We start from the raw sequence: 12,906 nt of genomic DNA on the forward strand, positions 1-12,906 counted from the left end.
CTATATAGGTTCTAAGTAAAGCAAACTATTGGACACAACCAATTGATGGCCTGTAAGTGTTTAAATGGAGATACAGCATAGCAAATCGGCTGTGAGGATGGACTATGGAGTCAGGCTGCCTGGCATCTAATGCTGGCTCCACCACAAATAAGGAGAGTTACTTAATCTCTGTGCCTCAAGTTCTTAATCTCTAAAATAAGGATAATAACATACTATAATTGACCTACCTCAAAGGAAATGCAATAGAAAGTACTAAATTAATGTTAGTAATTTTATGGATAAATCGAAGTACCTAAAATTGAGTGCTAAGTCATTTTCAATAAATGCACTCATGCAAAAGTTCCATACACTCTAGCACTAAATTTTATACACAACGAATTTAAAGATAATCATTGTATAAATATGTTTCTAAAAAGTCACTGGGAATCAGGGCTTCTGTGAAATAAAATGAAACAACACAAAATAAAATGAGTGTTATCCCTATCCTTTTCCTTTTCTTCCATAAAGAAATTAAACTGAGAGCATATCTAGTCTAGATTTGTAGAAATCAAAAATGACAAACTGATACATAAATGGACATGGTCTTTCATAAGATTAGAACTTCTAATAGAAATATTTTACCATAATCTTACTATCAACAATAAATTTTTGATAATTCTTCTAAAACAATCTCTTCTTTGGGACAGTTCTCACATTTGTTTGGATGGCAATGCACAAGCAAGGGCGCTCCTTTATGGAACCCCCAAAATGATGATGTTGTACTTAATGGTATCATAAGAACTAGAAAAAAAACTTTACTAGATTATGGATGTTTTCCAATATGAAAATCATAAGCAAACCTACATCTATGAAAAATCCAAGCAAGATCAATGTAATTTTCTCATTAACATTAATTTGGTATTTGTTAATAATAATAGTAGCTAACTTTTGAATATCTAACACGTGCCAGGAAATTTCCCAAAGAGATTTAAATGCATATGTTACTTATAACTCATTTATCTTATTCATAACCATATGAGATAGTCATTATTATTTTCATTCTGACAGTGAAACAACTGAGGTTTCAAAGAGGTTAGATATAATTTAACTCAAGTTCAAATAACTGGTAAGTGGTTGAGCAAGGACTCAAACCCAAGCCTGACTCAAGCCTTGTGCTCTTAACCACAACATTATACTTCTACATTATGCAATAAAATCTAAAAATTTAAACATTTTACACAATTATATTTAAATTTTATACTAATCAGAAAAAATCAACATTAATCAATTTTAAGAACAGAACATAAGTATCCACAGGAGGACCATTTAAGAATCGCTGGGGATCTAATGTACAACATGGTGATTATAACTAATAATTATATACCTGAAAGTTGCTAAGAGAGTAGATCTTAAACGTTCTCACCACAAAAAGAAATGGTAATTATGTGAAGCAATAAAGGTGTTAGCTAAGGCTATGGAGGTAATCATTTTGCAATATATAAATATATCAAAGCAAGACACTATACACCTTAAACTTATACGAAGTTATATGTCAACAGTATCTCAACAAAGCTGGAAAAAAAAGAATCATTGAGAAGCTTCCTATTAATTATTTATTCTAGAAATTACTCCTAAGTTCCAAATATAAGGTGCTTTTGGTAAGTACACAGCTAACGAAATCTAGTTCTATAAGCTATAGTTCAAATAAAGGCCATCTCACTAGGACATAAGCCATCGTAAAACCAATCACTGATCAATTAACCTAATTAACTCCTCAAAGAGAGGAGATATTTTTAGACAATTAAAATTAAATTCACTCTGCCTTGTTTGTAGCCATTTTCGAATTTACTTATTTTAATTTGAAGGAGGCACAAGGGCTAGTGTTGTCAAAAATGAAAAAGATATGGCCAGCCCTGGTGGCCTATCGGTTAAGTTCGGTACACTTCTGATTGGCAGCCCGGGTTCCGTTCCCAGGCACAGACCCACACCATTCATCTGTCAGTGGCCATGCCGTAGCAGTGGCTCACATACAAAAAGAGAAAGATTGGCAACAGATGTTAGCTCAGGGCGAATCTTCCTCAGTGGAAAAAAAGATAGATAACTCTTAGTCTTTAGTCTAACTGTTATTTGTTAAAGGAAATATCACTGATATAAATATTTAGTTTTGTAGAGTCCTCCAACAATATTACCTTGTATGTCAATGATTTCTAATTTTATATTATTAAAATTGCATATTTATAGTCATAATTGGAAAGACAGAAAAGTATATAAAAATAATTCCCATCAATGAGAACTTTGAAAAGATGATTCATAGCTCAAACATGTCTAGCTCAATCCAACCTAAAATCTTATTATTCTGGAATGAATTTTTACTAAAAGACATGTCTTGAGTTTGCATCAGACAGCTATTAAAGACAAGAAAACCTGTTATGTTAATCATCAAATTTAAAAATAATCTGAAATCAAGCCTTAAAATGCATCTACCTTATGATATCCATTGCCTGGTAAAGTATTTCAGATTGATCAACTCCAAGAACCTTCTTTGCCCCAGCTTTAGCAGCAAACAGAGAAAGAATTCCAGTTCCACAACCAACATCCAAAACTACCTGGTGTAATAAAAAAAAAACAGATGTTATCAAAAAGGTCTAATATTTTAAATTCTAATCATATATTATGTTGTTTCTGGCCAGGAACAGATCACAAAATTTTAAAACTTTATTGATCAAATATGGTAATAATTTCTATTTGGGGAAACTGAAGATATACAAAGGGTTGTTTTAAATTCATAACAGTATATTTGGTCATAGTCTGTGGCAATCAGGTGCAACAATGTAAATTTAAGAGATGTTTTATATGAAATAAGCAATTTCCATAGACTTCTTGATAGGGAAGTCTCTGTTTTTAATTTCCCTGTTGTACACATGCTCTAATTTAGGCTTAGTAATTCTATATTTTAACAGAAATAAACTTTCTCAAAAACAAGTTACATTCTAGAACTCAGCAACTTGAGAATTTAAGTTTTAAAAATGATATTATCATTGGTGAGTGTAATAAGAAAAACAAATTTTAAGATGATATTGGGGACAGGTAGGGAACAATTATTTCTAAGTCAAGAATTTCATATGGTTCTTCTCAGAATTTTACAGCGAAACCTACTTGGTTCACGGTAAAAAACCAAGACAAATTACCAAGGAAACACATTAAGTTAAAATACTCAGAGGTACACTACTCTCTGAAATTACTAAATACTGTAGTGCCTTAAGTCTTTCACTATCAATGGCCTAAAATGCTATATACTTGTCCCTAAATATGAAATTATGTCAGTACTCTTCTACTGTAAGTATTCACTGAGCATTACTAAGTATAGGCATTGATCATGGTGATGGGGTACAGCACAAACAGGACCAAGTCCCCGTCCTAAAAGGAGCTCACAATCTTGTAGGGGAGACAAAGAATAAACAAAGAATATAAGATTCCAGGCAAAGCAAGAAGGCCACTGGCTGAGCTGGGTGAGAAAGAGGCTGCTTGGAGGTAAGGTCAGGATGAGGCAGGTGCCAGATTACACAGAGCCTTTGGATTTTATTCTGAGTAATGAGAAGCTACTGTAAGAAAAACAGAACTAGAATTAAGAATCTATTATATTATTCGACAATAATTTAATTTGTCCCTAGCTAATATATTCATATAGTCTAAGCATCAAAAAGTATATTTCTTATTTATCCTTCAAGAGAATTTTTATGCCTATGCAATGCAATACAATATGTTTTTCCTTCCCCTTTATACACAAATGGAAGCATATTATACACACTGTGATACACTGATGAACATTTAGGTAGCTTCTGAAATTCTACTATGACAACCAAGCCTGTAAATAACTTCATATCTAACCCCATTCACACATGAGAAAATCTACAGAATATATTCCTAGTAGTGAAAACACTGGGTCAGAGAGAATATACATATTTATAATTCCGCTAGACAACCAAATTACCCTCCATAGAGTAATCCTACTCACGAAAACCCTAACCAAGGTGTAAGAGCCAATTTCCTCACAGACGAGACAAGCCCATGGAACATATAATCAAACTTTTGGATTTCTGCCAATCTGGCAAGTGCAAAATGATGATATATTGGTCTAATTTTAACACGCATTTCCATTATCATGAGGTTTAGCATCATTCCCTATGTTGTGGAGCCACCTGTAGTTCTTTTTATGTGAACTGACTACTTATAGCCTTTCTCTATTTTTCCACTGAGTTGTTTAGTCTTTTTCTTATCAAATCTTCTAAGAGTTCTTTGTAAGTTAAGGAGATTAGATCTCTATAATATGACTTGTATGTAATATTTTCTCTCAGCATGTATTTTTGTCTTTTGATTCTGCTTACAGTGATTTTGCTATGCAGAAATTCTTTACATACAGTCAAACTCATCAATCTTTTCTGGATTTTGATTATAATTAGATTGACCTTCCCTATTCTTCCTTATTTCATGCTCATATATTTCCTTCTAGTACATTTATGGTTTCATTAATACAGTTTGCTTTTTTTTAATCTTGGTATACACTAAGAGGTATGGTTCCAACTTTACTTCTGTTCAGATGGCTAATCAACTGTCCCAACACGTTATTAAACAGTCTGCGTTTCCCCCACTGATTTGATATGCGACTGCTATGGTCTGAATGTTTGTGTCCCCCCCCAAATTCACATGTTGAAATTCTAACCCCCAAGATGATGGCATTAGAAGCTGGGGCCTTTGGGAATTGGTTAGGTCATGAGGGCTCTGCCTCATGAGTGGGATTAGGACTCTAATAAAAGAGGCTCCAGAGAGAGCCCTTGCTCTCCTCCAGCATGTGAGGAAACAGCAAGAAAGCATATCTATGAAGCACAAAGCAGGCCCTCACCAGAATCAGCCAGTGCCTTGATCTTGAACTTCCCTGACTCTAGAACTGTGAGGAAGAAATTTCTGTTGTTTATAAGCCACTCAGTGTATGGTATTTTTGTTACAGCAAGCTGAATGGACTAAGACATTAAACATTCACTAAAAGTTCTCTGTATATTCCATTAATCTATACAATCATGCATCACTAATTACTCTAATTACAGAAGCTCTACAGAACGTTTTAATATCTACTAAGGCTGGTCCATCCTCACTGCAAAATTTTTTTCACAACGTTTCTGGATAATTTTGTAGGTTTATTCTTCCATAAGAACAAGAGAATCAGCTTGTTTAGATTTTTTAAAAAGTCTTAGCATTTTTATGGGGATTGAGCTAAAATTATAAATTAATTTAGGGAAAATGGACAATTTTATTTTGAGTTTTCTTATTCAAGAACATGATATGACTTTCAATTTGCTGAAATCACCTGTTCCATTCTTCAGGAGTTATTTTTTTTAAATCTTTTTTCATATAAGTCCTGCACACTGTTAGTTAAGTCTGTTCCTATGCATTTTATCTTTTGTATTGTTCACTATTAGAAGTGGAGTCCTTTGTTCCACTATATCTTGAAAATATAATTTACCAGAACTGACTCCGGAAGAGAGAACCTGGCAGTCTGATTTCCACTGAAGAAATAAAGTTGTCCAAGGCTACTACCTTGTGTCTCCTATTCTCTGCCCCTCCAAGAAGGATGAAGCCCAGATGGTTTCATAGGGAGAATGTGACTGTTCCTACACATGTGGCCTGTCCGAGTGAGTCAGCACATTTTAACATAACTACTTGTACACACAAGAAAGTTAAGAATTTTAGGATGCAAGCTATATAACATCACTGCAAAGAAAAATAAACATTTTTTAAAGTTACAAATAAAATGTATAAACTACATCAGCAAGAAAATACTATAATGCATAGCATGTTTATAGTATGATTACAGTATATCAATTTGAAATATTATACAGCATAAAATGATAATGAAATGGAAAAATATATACAACACAACACTAAGTGATAAGTTCCCAAAAACTTTCATTGAAATAAGATATTTTCAAAACTAAAAAACTATAAATAAAAGGTTGGTGTGGAATTACACAGTGCTTTGGTAATGGTGTTTGGGAACATCAACACTCACACACGGCTGATGAAAAGACAAGTTGGCAGCACTACCACCATGCAGGGTATAACCTTTTTGACCCTGGGAGTCCACTGCTAGGAATTTATCTTATTATTGTACTCTTACATATATACAAAGATTTTTAATATTTTATATGCAGCATTGTTCTAACTTATAGACAACAAAACAACTTATGGACATTCTTACATTGGATGTATGAGCCATTAAAAGAATGTTAATAAGGAATTATCTCTAAGAAAAACTGCTGAGTGAAGAAAGCTAAGTACAGAAGGATACATATCATATACTACAATTAGAGTATGGGTTCTTTTGTAAGACTATACATACACACACACATATTTATATCTTATACACATATGCATATATATATAATTCTTATTTAACCCTCATTTTGCAAATGAGGAAAGTGAGCTTCAGATAAGGAAAGTAACAGGTGCAGGTAGCTTCAGATAAGGAAAGTAACAGCTGGTCATTTGTAAAGCCAGCATTCAAACGCAGGTCAATCTGCTTTTAAAGCCTATATTTAAATTATATTTTAAATTGTATGTTAATTATTTATTACATCTAGCTCAGAATTAGGTAACTGGGCAAATAAACTAAAACTTGATAGAATCAAAGAAAGAGGTAGAAATGATAACCAAATAAACTAACATTATTTTATAAAATGATGAAGGAATTTGATTCACTTTTTCTAAGGAAAAAAGTGAATACAATTTAACTGTAGATAATAATCAAAAGCATAAACAAGGCCCCTAACTGTGAATTTCTTCAACGGACTACAAATAGAAATTAATTATGAGTGGGTGATAACACGATTAAATGCCACCCAAAGTTAAATTAAATCTGAGAAACCATATGGCCTCCACAGGGGCTCTGTGAACTGAAACATTAAGGAATGAAGGAAAGGAGGCAGGAAGGGAGCAATGGGGAAAAGGGAAGGAAGGGAGAAGAAACACATTTCAATTATAAGCACCTTTTTCAAAAATACATCTCTACTCTGCGCTACATAATAGGATACAGGAGCTAGTGTTGTGATATGAAGGTCGTCTACCTAATGGAGATAAAGCAAACAAAAACAATGGTAATAAAACTTAGGAAAACATGTTATTTCATAGATTTTTTAAAAATTATACTTAAATAATTTCATGAACATATTCTGTCATGGCAGACAGAAATTATATGACCTATACATGAAAAATAGTGTGAATTAAAATGCAACTAATGGACCCCACCCTAATTACTGACTCATTCTATTTTAACATATGGTGTTCAAAGTGTAGTGGCACAGTTAAGGGCACTGGACTAACAGGAAAAACCGTCAGGTTTTTTTTTTTTTAGTTGCCTGTTTTAGGACAAGTCAATTAACTTATTGGTTTCAAGTCTCCTCATGTGTAAAATGGAGATGAATAGTGGTCCTGCCTAGTTATAGGTATATTGTATAGTAACAATGAGACAACATGACTGAAAGTAATCTACAAACTATCAAATGCTATTTAATATATAGTAATATATTTTCTCAATCTGCAGCCATAGTATAATGAAGAAAAGCATCCCAAATCATTTAAAAATATGAAAGCTCTAGATTATTTAATATTGCTAATTACAGAAAATTGTACCTTGAGTGTGCTCTAAGGAGTTAAAAATTGATACATATAATATTTTACATTACAGTAGTCACGTGCCACATAATGAGGTTCGGGTCAACCACAGACTGCACATACGATGGTGGTCCCGTAAGATCAGCACCATACAGCCCAGGTGTGTAGGAGGTTACACCACCCATAAGATCAGTACCATGGAGCCTAGGTGTGTAGGAGGCTACACCATCCAGGTTTGTGTAAACACACTCAATCATGTTCGCACAGCAACAAAATCTCCTAAGGACACATTTCTCAGGACTTACCCCTACCGTTAAGTGATGCATGACTGCATATTTTTGAGAAACCATAAATGCCAAGCAAAGCTAATTACACGTTAATATGTTAAATGAAAACACCTTAGGCAAAGTACTAAGGAAAAATACTCCCGATTTACTAATAAGCCCTGTTCTGACTTTGGCAGATTTAACCTCTTCAGGAAGAGCAGGGACCGGAACACAAAATAATGAAAGATTGTACTTTCCATGGTCATGTATTTGTCAAAAAATGTATAATATAATACATACAGCATTTCGATAATACTGTTATAAATTAAAAAACTAGAAACAGAAAGTGACTGTGTATAGGTCTATGAAGCCAGTAAGATGTACTCCACATACATAGAAATATTCACAATTATAGTCATGTGCCACTTAACAACGGGATACGTTCTGAGAAACTCGTCGCTAGGCGATTCTGTCACTGTGTGAACATCATAGAGTGCACCTACACAAGCCTGAATGGTATAGCCTACTACACACCTAGGCAGTAGGGTACTAATCTTATGGGACCACCATTTATACGTGGTCTGCCATTGACTAAAATGTCGTTATGCAGCACATGACCATACATAATTTCTCAACGTTTAATCTTATGATTATTAAGTGACTTTTCAGTATTTTCTTACATATTATAAGACAAAAGTCTATTCAGGAGCCTACTAAAAAGCAACTTCTAACCTACTTTCACTTAACAAATTCTTATCATACTCGTATCAAAAAGTATTAAGAAAAGATGACTCAAAGAAAGACAATGACGGTGTTTCTATAATAACAAAAATCATAAATTTTAGAACCAGAAGGGCTTAAAAAATCATTTTACAGATGAGGCCCAAAAAGATTCACCACTTGCCTAAAATTATATGGCTGGTTCCTAAGAATCAAGGCAGGACTAGTGATTCCCAGAGCAGTACATGCTTATTTGCTATACAACATATTAAGGAAAAATAAAAATAAAAACCTGGGCATAATCTAATTAAAAATATAAAGCAAAATTTTTAATAGTAACATATTTGTTTCACTGGAAACAAAGTCATTTTCTAGACACACATATTAAATAAATTGTTTCCAGTACTTGGGTGCAAATATAAAACCTAATATAAAAAAAATTCTTAGTCTCTACTGCAATAACATATAAAAAGCACACAAAAAAGCTAAGTACAAAGAACTGATAAAAACTAAGATTTTAAAAATGAAATCATCTATATGTCTACAGCGGGAATCAGCAAAAACAAAGGAACAGACACCATCATAAACCTTTCATGATAGATAATGCTTTAGCCAAAAGATAGCAGAGCACCATATAAATTTCAATTGTCCAACTCAGCTAGTCACAAGTAAAACACTGCTCTTAGGAAATAGATATGGAAAATGAAAAGCCAATCTATATTAAATTCCAAACAATATAAAAATCAGGAAAAGAGATTTTTCAAAATGGTCACTGCTGCAATATCATGTAAAGCTCACGAAATAATCTTAGAGAAGTATCTTTTAAGATGGCAGCCCCGGTGGCCTAGTGGTTAAGTTCGGTGCACTCGGTTTTGGCGGCCCAGGTTCGGTCCCTGGGCATGGACCTACACCACTCACTTGTCACTGGCCATGCTGTGGTGGCAGCTCACATATAAAAACAGGAAGATTGGCAACAGATGTTAGTTCAGGGTGAATCTTCCTCAGCAAACAAAAAGCTTGGTAAAATGGAGGTGAAAGGGAAATTACAAAAACCTGATATGCTATCAATATACGCGTTCTTGAAGGGGAAAGAGTAAGGGAAAATTCCCAAAGATATATAAATGGCAGAGATGATAATATTCCTGACTCAATTAATAGACTAATTTCCAATAAGGAAGAACAAACAGAAAACCTGAACTTTTAGGCAACCATTCCAACACAGAGAGGGAGAAGAGGAGGAAGTGAAGAAAAAAATGCAAAAAATTCACAAGGGAAGAAAAACAAATGACACAAATTTCAAACACACAAACACACACACAGTGTCAAAGATCATCTTTGAAATAACCTGAGACAGTATTAAGATGAATTGTAAAATATAAAATGTCTCATAAAGGGGTAAATAAAGGAGGTATTAAAAAGAAAGCACAAAATAAATTATACCTTACAATATCTGACCCTACTTATCAATAATAACTTCTTAAAATTATTAATTTTTAACTAACACAGATGAGAATAATAATTAAAAGTGTGCTTTGGTCTGGGGCTTATCTGATACATTTGAAACTCACAGGAATCACAGTAAATCAAAAATATGATTTAAGCAAAATATCTTGGATAAGCCAAATTTAACTAAGCTATGTCATTGTAATTAATGAATTTCAATTTAAAAAGAGTATACTGAATGACAGCACCAACCAGCATTTCTGTTATCAGTACTCTGCACCACAGAACAGCATCACAAAAGTCTTCCATGAAATAAAGCCAGAGTACATTACATTAACTGCTATCACAATGATGACCCAAGAGAGCACGTCTACCGCCCAAGATCCCCATGATGCACAACTGAAATGTATAATTCTGCAGCCTATGCTACTCACCTTGTCTTTGAAGATATGTGGGTTTTGGTATATAAAATCTCGGTAACTTTCTGTTCGTACTTTGTCCTAGGGTGGAGAGAGGAAAACATTGTGTTTACAAGCTAGTCTGAACAAACAAAACTTTTTAGGAAGATATTTGCTATTTTATCACACATTGCTAGCTTCCATAACTACTTTTTGCCTGAAAACCAAGCTTAATTTTTTTTTCCTAAAAGAACACAGTAAATAATAGAAGTAGCAATAACACAAAGAAAACATTTAAGAACATCACTGAAAGTCAAGTATCTAAGTTCTTAAAAATGTATACATTTTGGTCTTGACATGCATTATCATTATAAGACTTCAACTGATAATTAAAGCTAAAAGAAGATGAACATGATGCTTTGCTCCTTTAAAAAGGGCCTGGAAACATGATGTAATCTATGCAGAAATAGAAGTACAATGATGTACACCTGAAATTTTTACAATGTCATAAACCAATGTTACTGCAATAAACAAAAAATTAAAAAGGGCCTGGAATCTAGAATCTGACTCCATATAGTACAGCTATGTTAAAATACACGAGAAAAAACCCAAAATTGATAAATGTGTGTTATAGTTACATATGCACAATGAAGCTCAATTGAGCACGGGTTTTCTAAGAAAGTCATTGATCAGCACCTATCTGACTTATAATCCTGTTTTGTTCTTAGAAATGTCTGTAGTAGGAAACAATGCTTATAAGCCTACATCATTTGAGCCCTGCAGCCCACATTATGAGATGTCTACACCCTGGAGCCTCACGTGACCTGTGACCAACGCAGGCACTGAACGCTAACATTCATGTTGGTTCATGAACAGAGCTGATTCCCTTTTAAATTACCTCAGTTGAGACACACATACTGATAGCAAATTTAGCAGTAAGGGGCTCTGCTGCCAAATGAGTAAAATGAGTATGATACAAAGACCTCAGACTGGGAATTCTAGTTTTGTGTTTCACGCCGGGTACAAAGAAAGCAGTTACACAAATGCTACAATATCAAAATTTATACAATCCATACCCCTCAAAAAACATTTTTATGCCAATATTGGGATTTACAAAAAACATATACAGGAGGTCTTAAATTAAAGAGCAAGTTGTTTTACTTAATTACGGGATCTAAAAAAGGGGAATTCCATAATTAATTCCAGGCTTTCTAATAAAATTATTTTTAAATGCTTCACAAACAAAATTTTAAATCAGCCTTATTAAATCTTCCCCTGAAAGTTATTTTAAGAATTACTGAAAGAATCTAATGTTTAAGTAAATTTACACATATAATTAATTTTAAAGCTATCTTTTTTAAAAAAAAATACCATTTCATACATTTTTACCATTTCTATATTCTTCTTACACCATAACCAGTGATTTTTGCTGACGCAGCAGAACCTACAAAGGGTGAGCATCAAGGAGGCCATCCCTCGGAGAGCTCCCACCAATGCCACTGCCTCACCACAGCTCCCACTTAACCACTAGCATCCCAACTCCTGTTCTAAGTCCACGCACTGCTGGCTCAACTTCTATCCTTCATCCAGGCTTTCTACGTATCCACCTGCTTTTGTTCATAGGCTCACCCTAGAACAATGAAATCCAAAGTATACCAAACATAGTGCCTCAGACATAGCAGAGCTTCAATTTAATAACTGAATTTTTTAAAGAAAAATTGACTAAACATGAAAATGCAACCCAATAAAAGACTAGCCGTCATAACCATTTAAAAATATTTACTCTAACAAAAGATTAATGCTTCAATACAAAATAAGGTAATAAACAGAAATTAAAAATTTATCTTTTGCACCAACCTATTAAAACTAAAAAATACAAAAGAAGAATAAAATTAGAGCTCCAATACTAAGAAGCAAGATAATCTTTTAAGACTAGCAAAGTATCACGGAATTATTCCTACAAATATAAAAAAAATTTTAAGAATGAGACTAAAGACAACCAAAAAGTTATCTACTATAAATTTTACATATATAAATAACAGTAAGTTTTAAATGCATAGGCTCAGGAAGGTGGACAGAATGCATGAGTCAGCTGCAGAGTCAATGAGGAGAATGCAGTAAAGAAAAATTATTTAATGGTAACACAATCTGTAATAAATGTTCACCAGGATGAACAGTTTTTTTCTTGGAAAGAGAGGGTGATGCATCTCAGATTTATAACATTAGATAACAATGACTCTTCTTCAGAAAGATAAAGTGGTAAAGGATTTTTCAAAGTTCTTGTAATCTAGCCCTCTATCAGCTATATCTCTGGAATTCAAAAAAGTTATCGTCATCTTAACTTCAGAAAATAAAATCATGAACTACCTTTATTTATAACTATAATCACAACATATGCCAAAATGGTGCCATTAAAATATGAGACTAAGCAACAA

The 12,906-nt window shown here is 33.5% G+C and overlaps 1 protein-coding gene across 7 annotated transcripts in view; it reads right to left on the minus strand.

The window, feature by feature from the left end:
- PRMT3 (protein arginine methyltransferase 3) overlaps nt 1-12,906 on the minus strand; it is a 135,503-nt gene that overhangs the window by 107,475 nt on the left and 15,122 nt on the right. For all 7 annotated transcript variants that reach the window (XM_087433089.1, XM_014783543.2, XM_087433090.1 and 4 more), the window contains exons 8-9: nt 10,508-10,573; nt 2,464-2,585 (exon numbers count right to left, since the gene is read on the minus strand). In XM_087433089.1, coding sequence (XP_087289215.1) covers nt 2,464-2,585; nt 10,508-10,573 — 188 coding nt within the window. The remainder of the gene's footprint in view (nt 1-2,463; nt 2,586-10,507; nt 10,574-12,906) is intronic.

The sequence above is a fragment of the Ceratotherium simum genome, chromosome 7 (assembly GCF_057802395.1).
Source record: "Ceratotherium simum simum isolate JZ-2026a chromosome 7, ASM5780239v1, whole genome shotgun sequence".
In the NCBI taxonomy this organism is placed as follows: Eukaryota; Metazoa; Chordata; class Mammalia; order Perissodactyla; family Rhinocerotidae; genus Ceratotherium; species Ceratotherium simum.